Here is a 13,256-nt window from a genome sequence, read left to right as displayed (position 1 = left end):
TAATTAGCATGAGCTTAGTCCTCAAATAGCCTTTCCTGATTGACTCCTATGGCAACTTACAGTGTCTGTTGTAATATACTCTGACATTATTTTCCTTGTGACTATATTGTCTACTTCTAATTCTTGCAAATTTATTTTAACTGTTTACTTATTAAAATATTTTATTATCTATTTTTAATCCAGTAGGCTAAATTGGAAGCAATCATTATATGTAAGTACAAAGAAGAGTAAATATCTTCTCATTTATGTTCCCTCTTCCTGCTATGTTTCTCCACCCCAAGGATCATCATTATTCATTAATAGAGTTTCTTGTAGGTTGGCTAACTATGCATGCACCACTTTTCTATGGCATAATAATAACAGTTTCCAAGGACCCTCAATAAGGATATTTTGTTCTTTTTATTTTACTTTTTGATTTTTCAATTTTTATTTTTTAAAAATGGATTTTTCCTAAAATATATTTTAATTACAATTTTTGATTTCTTTCTTCCTCTGAGATCTCATCTCCCCATCTCACCTCCCCTATTATGAATAATCAACATTTCTGTCTTTCTTAGAAAATAATCAGGTATCTAAGAAATAAGAGTAAAATAATATATGAAACAAAAGCAAGTCAATAGAACAAAAGAAACAGAAGAAAAAGTCAAATAAAGCACAAGGAACACATATAGGTGCAGGATCCTGCCCCGCTCCCCGCCCCCCCCCCCCCACACACACACACAGAGAGAGAGAGAGAGAGAGAGAGAGAGAGAGAGAGAGAGAGAGAGAGAGGATTATCTTTATATTTTTGATTTGGAAAAATGTCAATATAGTTTCAGACTTATTTAATCATGTTAATTTTTATTTTAAGGATACAAATAATATAGAAGGCTTTAAACTGTAGAGCTTTTATAAAATTTTATATTTCTGAGAATTTCACTACTGAGTATAATATTTTAATCATTTTCATCTCTCACCCATACTGATGTCTCCCATTAGACCTTATTCCCTCATTTCAATCTAGAATTGTCTTGCTGTTTTCAAAGACACACAATCAAATTATTTGCAAGGAATATCTGTCCCATTTCTCAATACTTGCCCTCTTAATAAATCTCCTTGCAATACTAAACCATTTGAAATAAAACTAAATATGCTTGAATGCTATTTGCAGTCACTGGTTTGCTTTGCTAGGTAGATTATCTGTATACCATCAAGAAAGAGAAGAAAAAAATGTCTGTTCAAGGAGTAGATATGAGCCATAGTCAGAGGGGGCTCATGAGACTTTAACCTTCTCTACAGGCAACACTTGAAGAAGGAAGAAGAAAACTTTCAGCATGCAGAGAGTCTCAGAGGTGCTCAGAGTTACTAGTATGAGAGTATTTATAAATAATTTTTATATTCTTTGATAAAAGAATGGTAGTAACTCTATATTATATACTGAAGTGACTTAAAGGAGAATGAAATAAAAACATCACCAATGATGGCCGCCAGGTGATACCAATAGATGAAAATTGGTGTCATGTGCAAAGATATAAAATTTTGCAGAAGACATACTTTGGAGAATTGAGGGTGTTAAGTGTGACAGCCAAAGACACAGCTATTTTTACTGATAACCCACAGAACTTTGTTTACATTGGACATAAATGAATTTGAGCTATATACAGGATCACTGAATATTAACACCATTATCATAACTTTTTATTTATTCTTCACTCTAAATCGTGATCCTTTAGAATTAATTTGCAAACTATGAAACAGAAAAACTTCATAAATATTATCACAGAACACACAATGTCAAACATAAGTAATTAAGGTCATCTAAATAGGCTAGCTTCTCAAACAAAAAAAAAACAGGCTATCTCCTCAGACCTATAAAAAGGATGAATGTAATCAGAGGAGCATCAACATGCCACTCACCTCATTAGGAGTTGGTATGCTATTTTTCTTTCTGTTGCCATTAAAAGTTGCAAAAGGAGAACAAAAATAATCTTTGGTTCTCTATTGGCAGTCTACACAGTCCAAAAGAAAATTAAGTCTTTCAGAACATGAAAATAGTTTTACAGATCTCAATTCCAATTTTGAATTAATAAAATATCCAGTTATGTAGATATTCTGAAGCAGCTGATGTATGTACATTTTTTTCCTTGAAGCTCTTCTACAGAGATAAGTAATTATTCATGGGTGACGACAACAAATCATCTGTGGCAGAATTCATCTTCCTGGGCCTCTCACAGGACCCACAGACCCAAGTCCTGCTCTTCTTCCTCTTTCTCCTCATCTACCTGCTCACGGTGCTTGGAAATCTGCTGATCATTGTGCTCATCCACTCAGACCCCAGACTCCACACTCCCATGTACTTCTTCCTTAGGAACCTGTCCTTTGCCGATCTCTGCTTTTCTACCACCACAGTTCCCCAGGTGCTTGTCCACTTCTTGGTGAAGAAAAAGACCATTTCTTTTGCTGGATGCTCAACACAGTTAGTTGTGTTACTTCTGGTGGGATGTACAGATTGTGCACTCCTGGCAGTAATGTCCTATGATCGGTATGTTGCTGTCTGCAAGCCTCTGCACTACTCCACCATCATGACACACTGGGTATGTGTCCAGCTGGCTGCAGGGTCCTGGGCCAGTGGTGCATTTGTGTCCATGGTAGATGCCACTTTTACTTTGCGTCTCCCTTACCGAGGAAACAATGTCATTAACCACTTCTTCTGTGAACCTCCTGCCCTCCTGAAGCTGGCTTCAGCAGACACCTACAGCACAGAAATGGCCATCTTTGCAATGGGCGTGATAATCCTTCTAGCTCCTGTCTCCCTCATCCTCATTTCCTATTGGAACATCGTCTCCACTGTGATCCAGATGCAGTCTGGGGAAGGGAGGCTCAAAGTCTTCTCTACCTGCGGTTCCCACCTCATTGTTGTTGGTCTCTTCTATGGCTCAGCAATATTTGCCTACATGAGACCAAACTCCAAGACAATGAATGAAAAGGATAAAATGATTTCAGTGTTCTATTCAGCAGTGACCCCCATGCTTAATCCTATCATTTACAGCCTGAGGAACAAGGATGTTAAAGGGGCTTTCAGGAGAATAACTTCTAGATAGAGGTTGTGGGGAAAAGGGAACACTTCTGCATTGCCTTGTGGAGTGCAAGCTGGTACAGTACATTTGGATGTCAGTGTAGTGATTTCTCCGAAAATTAGTAAATAACCTTCCTCAAGACCCAGTAATACCACTTTTGGGTACATATTCAAAGGATGCTCAATGATGACACAAGGACATGTACTCAACTATGTACATAGTAACATTTTTTGTCATATCCAGAACCTGGAAACAACCTAAATGGCCCTCACCTGAAGAATGGATAATGTGGTATATTTTTACAATGGAGTACTACACAGAAGAAAAAAATAACGACGTCTTGGATTTTGCAGGAAAATGGATGGAGCTAGAAAACATTATTTTGAGTGAGGTAACCCAGACAGAGAAAGATAATTATCACATATACTCACTCATAGGTGTTTTTTAAACATAAAAGAAAGAAATCCAGCCTGCGGTCCACAATCCCAGAGAACTTAGACAGCAATGAGGACAATAAAAGAGACTTACATAATTTACATGGGAAGTAGAAAAAAGATCTCCTGAGTAGCTTGGGAGCATGGGAACCTTGGGGGAGGGTTGAATGTGGGAGGAGAGAAGCAGGGAGAGGAGTAGAGAAAAATGTAGAGCTCAATAAAAATAAAAAAAGATGGCATTTTCTGAAATGGTAATGTGAGCATTGCAGAGATATAGAGACAATGAATTTTCTCCACGATTTTTCCTTTTTATGCCATTCTTTTTCTATTTTCCTCTTATTTTTTATATTTTTAATCTGTTCCATCCAATTGACCATTTAAAATAAAGGCATCTAAATGGAAAGAAAATTGAGCTGAAGAAAAGGAAAGCAAGAGAAAGGCAAATTCTGATTGCAAATTGAAGAGAGGGAAACTGAAATGAAGGAAGCATCTTCCATCTCATGCTATAGAAGTAGAGAGGGAAAAAGAAGGAATAGGGAAGCATTTTGTCTTTTCTAACTTATACAGTTAATACAGAAATTAAAAGAAATAAGTATTTAGTGTCTGTGAAAAACAAAACCAAGACCAATCAAAATAAAAACAAGGGAATTATATTCTTTCACAAACAGGAAACTATGTTTCTACCCATGAAGTTAGTTAGAGTCATATATACATATATTTTACATTTATTTTTAAAGATACATTTTATAACACAGTACTCTTTATAATGTTTGGGAAATAGATATGAAACTAGTGTTATATTTCATGCCTTGATTTTAATCGAAACTATTAATTTGCTATACTGAATAGTAAGCATATTAGTAGAATAATAAGTGATAGAATTATGTAAGTGTTTGTAAATTTAAGGGACCAGATATAAAGCTAAAATAAGACATCTGATGAGATCTTTGAATTCAGTGCTACAGAACTAACTAGTTTCTAATTTTGAAGCATCTGAAGATGGCGTAATTCACAAGAATACAGAATGAAGATAATGTCAAAGGATGAAGTCTAGAAAACTCTTCTTGACCTTAGCAGGACACTTGACCTCTATAATGCACATAAAAGTTCACATAACATAAATCACAATAGGTGCCAAAATATACACAATATAGATCATCTAAACATTTTTAGAACTTACAAAATATTTGTAATACACTTAGAAGAATTTTTAATACTCCTAATTGCTGATAATTTCTTAAAATCAGAAGGGAGGTGAGAAGAGAAAAATGTACAGCTCGATAAAAATAAAAAAACAGTAATGAATACACAAAACCTTGTGTAAAACAAATAAAAGCTTCAACCCTATTTGCAAAAATAAAGTCACACAAAATGTGAATAAATAATATTTGCTTAAATAACAAAATATTAGATATGTTTGCCTTCTGATTAAAATTTTAAATATTCCAATTTCCAACTATGATAATGTCATCGTAACTATGATGGAATATTAAGTGAAAATCAAGAATTTACACTCCAGATATGCCATGACACTTAAATTTTTACATGATATCTAAAGGGATCTGCTTTCATGTATATTTCCATTCATACTGTGCATTTATTTTATAGGTATTTCTCCTAATGTGAATACCCAATGAACATTACAGTTGTCAGATGTAAGGAGCAGCAAAACTCAGTCACTATCATTGTGTATCTACAGATCAACGTCTGTGTTGAGATGTTGGTTTATCTATGCTTTCTGTTCATCCAGAGATTATGAGCTCAATCCCCAGCACACTCATTGTCAGCTCACAACTGCCTATAGCACCAGATACAGAAATTTCTCTGGATTACATGACCATTCTCATACATGTCACACGCACACACACACACACACACACACACACACACACACACACATGCACGCACACACACACACCACAAATGTAGGCAAGGAGATCAATGAATAAGTAAGCCTTTCAATCTGGTTTACACAGTTGATGTGTACTCTACAGCAAATTACTTAGATTTGCTTAGTTATGCTCAGCTGTAAAATGGTTACACAAATTTTACTTATCTAAAAGTGCTGATATAAACACTCATAAAATATAAGATATTTAAAGATTTTAAGACAATAGTAAGTGGTTCACCATTTGTATAGTATCTCATTATAGTAATGGGATCATATTTAAGCATCATTACATATGCCCAGAGTCCCAGCACTTGAGAAGCAGAGACCTTTGTATCTATGTAAATCCAAGACCAGTCTAGTGAATATATTAAACAATACAAGAAGGAATTTAAACCCAGACAATATAAACTCAGAATGAAAATGGAGACAGAGTATTGTAAAAAGCAGAGATTCCATGAATCTGCTGTGCTATGGAATTAGAAAAGTCTGCATAAGAGTTAGGTCAATCCTGATTTACATTTCCCTGATGACTAAGAATGTTGAGAAATTCCTTAAAAGACTTTTTGACCATTTGAAATTCTTCTGTTGTGAATCCTCTGTTTAGATCTATATCAAATTTTTAATTTGGTTTGTTTGGTATTTTGATGTCTAATTTCTTGAGTTCTTTATATATTTTGGAGGTCAGCTGTCTGTCAGATGAGGTGAAGATATTTTCCCTTTCTCCTGAAGCTGGTCTTTTGTATTGTTACCATGTCCTTTGCCTTACAGAAGCTTTTCAGGTCCCATTTATTAATTTTGGTTCTCAATGTCTGTGCTATGGGTGTTATATTTAGGAAGTAGTTTCTTGTGCCAGTGTGTTCAAGGCTACCTCCCACTTTCTCTTCTATCATGTTCAGTGTATCTGAATTTATGTTGAGGTCTTTGAACAACTTGGACTCTAGAGTTTTATTCATGGTGATAGATATTAATCTATTTGCATTCTTCTACATGTTGGCAATCAGTTATACTAGTAGGGTTGGGGAGAAACCTGGTACTGAGGAAATTCCCAGGAACCAATCTAGTTTTTCAGTCTCCTGCATCAGACATGATTCTCCAGTCTGAGATTGGCCTGGATTTAACCTTCCACACAGCCTATATGCTTAGCCACCTCACTAACCCTCTCCTCCTCATTACTACACTCCCCTCTCAGAGTCCAACTTTTGAGCTACAGCTTGGTCTCACTGACTGATTTTTCTTATTTACAATTGTGTCCTCCTATCACCCACTGTACAACACAGAAAATGATTTGTCAACTTGTCAGTATGCCTTTGATACTCCAGAATAAAACTCACGTCCTATTTTTATGTGTATGTTTTAGTAATCAACAGTGATGCCCATTCTGTGGTTTGTTTCTGTGAGTTGTCATTTGCAAACTTTTTTTTTACTGTTTTACAACAACTAGTTTGGTACTAGTTTATGTTTTTTCTTTTATTGCCCATATATTTAATCTGAGCAATGATTTTTTAATCATAGCCACCAAAACCCTGACAACACTATATAAGTTTTGACTGATGATTAGACTAAACTATATCTAAGATTAGCTGTAAATACTATAACACATTATGACATTTCCAGTGTCTGACCAGTCTATTTTTAATATCTCATGTCTGTGGACTCACACATTTAAAGGGATACATGTATATTCCTCAAAACCAAAATTAAAGGGAAAATGAAGAAAAAGATCAAAAGTGTATTCCTTATTTAAGCTTATTACATTACCAGATAAAATAGTTCTGATAGATTGATGTAGAAATTCCTATATACTTCTAGTGACCAGAATTTAACAAGCCAACCTTAAGAGTGGCTCCAGGCCTCAGACCATGGTGAAAGCAGGGTAATTTCCAGCTCAGCTCTTAGAGTACAAGTAAGCATACGAGGTCAGTTTCAGAGGAATAAGAAATATTTACTAGCTTTGATTTTCTCATTTTGTTTTCATGTCTCTTTTGATCTCAGCACCCAGAAATCTCCTCACTCATAGAAGAGAAAATGAATGGGGCATAGTTACACTCAGAATTTTGAGGTAGATAGACTGTAAGTTTGAAGACAGACTATGTTACATAGTGAGACCCTATCTCAATAAAATACACCAATCCAGAGTCAAGCAAACATTAATACAAAAAGTCTCACTGTGGAAATTACAACATGGACAGTTACTTTTCATTTCTTTCATAAAATATAACCTGTTCATTCTTTTCATCTCCCCTAACTCCTCCTAGACTTCCCTAATTTTATACTCACCAATCTCTATCCATTCTTTCTTTCTCTCTTAAACAGGCAAACAAAAACTAATGAACCAACAAAAATAAACCAACACATTGTCTCACGTGCCTGCCTGCGCATGCACCTGCAAATGAGCCTTGCTGATCGCCTCAGACTATCCCTCGACTGTGACACACAATGCACTGCACACATTCTGACAACTGCGGAAGAAGCATTGTTCTATTATTGATATTTTTACAATAATGTTTATTAGTTAGGATGCAAACTAATGGATTGCATTATAACATTTTCATTGTACTTCACTTAGGTTAATTATCAAATCTCCCTGTCTTTTCTGTTCACTTCCCTCTCTTACTGATCTTTTCCATTTCCAAATAGTCCCCATTTTAGTGCACACACACAGACATGCACATGTATGCACATACACACATATACATATTTTTGCACATGAAAGAAAATATACAGCACCTTGTCTTTCTTCTCTCTTTTGCCATCTGCTTGTGTCTCTAACATAATTCATTGCTGGTATTTTACCTTCTGATATGTCATATTATCAAATGAAGGCTCTACTTAGAAATGAATAATGCAATATTTATGTTTCTGAGTCAGTCTTATTTCATTGAACATGTAATCTCTAGTTTTATGCATTTTATTACAAATGGCATAGTTTAATCCTTCTTTATGGCTGAGTAAAATTTCATTATGTTTATATGAAACATTTTTTTTTCCTATTCATCAGTTGGTGGGAACCTAATCTAAATCTTCTACTAGCTATTGTGTATGCATTTCAGATTTGTAGCCATAATATTAGGAAATCTACAGTGAAGGGGAATGCACCAGAAGGGGAACGTGAATAAAGTAATTCCATTGTAGCTCCTAATAGGGTATAATAAGGAGTTCTTTATTTAAGGGGAGACTCACAGATCACAATGGGAACATGAACTCATTCCCATGTTGGGCAGCCAGCTGAAGGGGAACGTGAATTAAGTAATCCCAAACTAGCTCCAAATAGGGTATAATAAGGCATTCTTTATTTAAGGGGTACTCACAGATCACAGCAGGGAACAAGAACAGAATCCAGTATTCAGATGTCACAGCAAGGGAGGAGAGAGCTGGGGGTGCACACCTTTTGGTACCCAATGCTACGCCCAGCCTTGCCCAGCCTCTCAAAGTCAACTGGATGAAGGAGGTTCTTCATCATCACAGGTCACTCAGGGTAAGTGTGATTGGATCAGTATTCTGGCTTTCAGTCAGAACTTTATGGGTAAGGTGTTCTTCCTTTTACTTGGGTGAGTCTATGGGTCATGCTTCCACTATGTTTTTTGTTTGATTTACAGAGGCCATTTTATTTACAACATTTCTGTAGGTGGAGACTGCTTGTTCATTTCCGGCTGCCCAGACCATGAAATAATCACACAGAAACTATATTATTTGCAATATTATTTGGCTGATAGCTTAAACATATTTCTGGCTCTTATATTTTAAACTAACCCATCTCCATCTGTGCATCACCACGATGTTGTGGGCTACCAGCAATGTTTCAGTGGGCTCCAATACAGGTGACTGCCCCACGGTGGCTACATGGCTTTTTACTGACTCCACCTTCTTTCTCTCAGCATTCAGTTTAGTTTTCCTGCCTAGTTCTATTCTGCCCTTACAGGTCAAAGCAGCTTCTTTATTCATTAACACATATACGGAAGAATTTCCCACACCACATTTCTACTTTGTTCTCAAATTCTAAATATCATTGACTCTTCCGAATTGTTGTTTTTTTCCATTCTTGTTGTTGATTCACATCAGTTTTGCTGAGCGTTTTTCTTTTCTTGGTGACTTTCCTCCTTAATCATGGGCCAACTTCTGTGCTTAATTCATGTGCTAATTTTTACTCATTTAATATCATTCATGGGCTAATTTTAGTACCATACTTTTATCAACTTATCTGACTTTCATCTAGAATTTGTACATTCTGGCATCAATGATTTTATTAGTTGAGGAGTGGAAACGATCTTATGAAGGAGTCACAGTGCTTTTTTGTATTTTTCTTTTGGTTTGGATATCTCTGCTAGTTTTATATTGAAACTCTTTTTAGTGACTTACACTGTTTTGAAAAACAACTAACAGACTACTGCCACCTGTTGACCAGAATCTTGTTCTAATCTGTTTCATAGGGTCTAGTGAAGCCTCCATCTAAAAGTGAGGGAATCCCTTTCTGTATCAATACTTGTGGCATGTTTTCCCCATGTGACTATAAGGAGATTGGGGCATTTTAGGCACAAATGCAGAAAATGGATAGTTAGACATCCTCTGAAATCTCTTAATTTGGGAGAACCATCCAAAAGTTGAACAGTTCCAATATCTCTCCCTCCTACCTACATATTCTGCATCCACAGATTTACAAATGATAAAAATGTATATGTTGAAGATTATTATTATTATATATTGAAGATTATTTTATGTATTATAAGAAATAGAGAAAATAAAGTAGAAGGGAATGTATGCAGAGGTTATGAGAAAATATTAGTTAACTATACAAGAGATGAGCATTCTATAATTTTGATATCTAAAAACATACTGAAACAAATTCCCTGAAGATACTAAGGCACAAGTATAATTCTCTCAGGTGCATTTAAGAATTCAAAGACTTGAGATCCCAGATGATCACAGGGTATCTTGGCTTCTATTCAGATGAGAGTCAAGTATCTCAGTTTACTGAAGAGGATTTTGAATTCCCCTGGGGACTATTCTTGTAGAATGATTTCTAGAAAGCTAACAGCCCAAATGCTCCAGGGAGTGATCTGGAAATAATAACTCTTAGGATCTCTGGTTTGAAGACTTCCTGGAAGAACCTCCTCCAGGCTGGTAGCTCAATTTGTGATTGATCTCTGCACAAACATCATCCTTGTGAGTAAGACTCACAGCACAGATGATGTCCCAGTCTTACTGTATTTGGGAAACGGCAATGGAGGTTACTTGTTAGGATAAGGAAACGGGCTGCAGAAACCACACTGTTTGTCACGCTCCATCCATCACTGGTCTCACTGTCCTGTGTTCACAACTCCCAGGTGAGGTTAGGGAAGATGGTGAGGGGAGTTATCTTTCCAGTGAGTCTGATTCTTCATTCCCTTCCCATAGGAAGCGTCTTTATCCTCTGCTCTTCTTGGCTTTTACTTCTGAGCTTCTATATTCTCCTCTGCCTCTTGTTTTGCCAATGTCTCCACTTTTGTGTTCCTTTCTCACTTTCTTTTACAATTTGAATTATGAACCACTCATGTCCAGTATTCAGCCTGAGACTCCTACACTCAAAAAAAACCCACATGTGAGAAATAAGTTAGTACACATCTTCCCTTTTTTCAAAAACAGTTTTTTAATTAAATATATATTATTGTATATGTGTCAGCATGAGACTCTTTATTATTTCAGTAATCTTTATTTTATTAAACCTGTAGTACATTTCAGATGATTTTGAAATATAATTTATAGAAATAAATGTACATTTAAAGAATGTAGAAGCAGTAACCCACTTTAAGATCATGGAAGCATATATTGGATAGTCTTAAAATTGCCTTTGAGACATATGTGCAAACATTTTATAGATTTTGTGAAAATAATAGCCAATCTGCCTGTACACTTAGTAGAAAACTTCAGTAAGTAGTTATATCCACTGTAATGAAAAAAATGTCAATAGGACAAGAACAACCCCTTTAAAGACTATTTTGAAGAATCAGAGAGTATTTTTGTCTGAGACAGAGAGTGAGAGAAAGGTAAATATTTATGCAGTATATATTGTCTAAAGTCATGACAGGAACATTTAGCGGATGACAGGAAGTTGAGAAGAGATGTAGGTAAGGATGATGAAAAGTGTTAAACTTCCTTTACACAGGGAGTTTGTTTTTGAGAGTTCATGATGGTCATGTTACCCATAAATAGTTTACTCTGTGCTAGAACTTGGATATTCAGTTTTCTAACTTTAGAAGATGAATTTAATGATTACTATGTGAATATTAAGTAATCTGATTACTATCAAGCAGTACACCACAAGCTCAGTGTGTTTCAATTATAATTCGAGATAAACATCCAAATTCTGTAGCAGTACAAATAACATTTATTTGTGATTTTCCTATCCAGTCATGATGGTATAACACAATGACATAAAAACACCATTCAAAAGTTCAAGATATGTTAGATGATAATGGTGAAGATGTGGTGAGTTACAAAACCAAAGGCCCTAATATAGAATTTCAACAACCAAAAGCAGGTGAGGTTATAAGAAATATTTCCACTTAAATACACCAAATGCCATAGAAAATTAAGATGCTATGGGAAGAGATGAGAACTTTGCTTTGATAAAAATATGTTCACAATTACACTATACATAAGAGGTAAATGAGATTGAAAATATTTCAGGACTCATGATGTGCCTCATAAAATGCATCAGCACAGAGTTCTGAATGTGTATATGATGAAATCAACAATGAGTACACAGACAAAAATAAAAGGATCATGGAGTCTGTACAACTTTCCCCCTTTACTCAGGCAAAAATTACTTAAAGACATTGTGGATAAAAACAACAATAACAGCAATATTTATCCTCTTCACCCCATTAATTACAAAATTTGGTAGTGTTTTATTTATACTCATGATATATGACTGATAGCTCTGCAATGTTTTCACTTTATAAATCTGAAATTCTAAAGATCGAACAAAACTACACTAGTCTTCATCCGCAGTCACTGTTTTGTTTTTAACCTGATAATTTTAAATAGCACATGAGAGAATCAGAGTGTTTGTATTTTGTGACTTCTCTATTTCACTTTGTACAGTAGATCACTAAAGCTTATCTATAAAGTAGATTATGGCAGAATTTCCTTCTTTTTATACCGAAACAGGACAAAACAGAACATTTCTATTGTAACTTGTGTTATTATCATTTTCTCTTCTTTAAAAATATTTGAACAAAATTAATATGAATAATATCAAATAGAAAGCAACATAACGTCTCTTCGAGAGAGGTTGTGAGTGTGTTTATAATGCCCACAGGTTGCCAGCCTTTTCACTGTGCAACAACACCCTGTCACCTACAAGTTTATAATAGGGAATCAAACAAATGAGTTCCAGAAAACAATCTCAACTGATCTCATTATGAGTAATATTTAGAAATTAATAATCATGTTGGGCTGCATTCCCTACTCTCCTTGACTGTATGAAGCCTGGAGGCCACAGGACAAACATGCCTGGGAGCATAATGAAAGTAGGCCTGATTTCACTTTGCATGGTTCCACCATCAACCCTTGTTTGACATTACCAGGTTCTGGGGAAGAAAGGGTGAGTACTGTAATTAAGAACACAAATCTTGCATCTAGAGAACTGGATTCTAATTTAGACATTGTAGCTCTAGAAAATTCATGTTTTTAATTTGAAGTTCATTTTAATTCTCTTCAGAAAGGTAAATGAGAAGAGACAGAGAATTAAAAATGAGGTCTCCACCCAACATCAACTTACAGTAGATGTTTACAAAGTTTCAGAATGTAGAGAGGAGGCTGAAAAGAGAGACAGTGAAGGAATAAGGAAGAGCTAGATTCTTAAGGATCCAGTGAGAAGTATTATTTATTGTCTGT

The 13,256-nt window shown here is 35.4% G+C and overlaps 1 protein-coding gene across 1 annotated transcript; it reads left to right on the top strand.

Moving 5' to 3' along the window:
• Positions 1-2,156: 2,156 nt before the first annotated feature.
• LOC142850871 (olfactory receptor 2D3-like) lies at positions 2,157-3,080 on the top strand. Its single transcript, XM_075974774.1, has one exon. The coding sequence runs from the start codon at positions 2,157-2,159 to the stop codon at positions 3,078-3,080; it is 924 nt and encodes a 307-aa protein (XP_075830889.1).
• The last annotated feature ends 10,176 nt before the right edge of the window (positions 3,081-13,256 follow it).

Source organism: Microtus pennsylvanicus, chromosome 5 (assembly GCF_037038515.1).
Source record: "Microtus pennsylvanicus isolate mMicPen1 chromosome 5, mMicPen1.hap1, whole genome shotgun sequence".
NCBI lineage: Eukaryota > Metazoa > Chordata > Mammalia > Rodentia > Cricetidae > Microtus > Microtus pennsylvanicus.
This window is presented reverse-complemented; position numbering and strand designations above follow the sequence as displayed.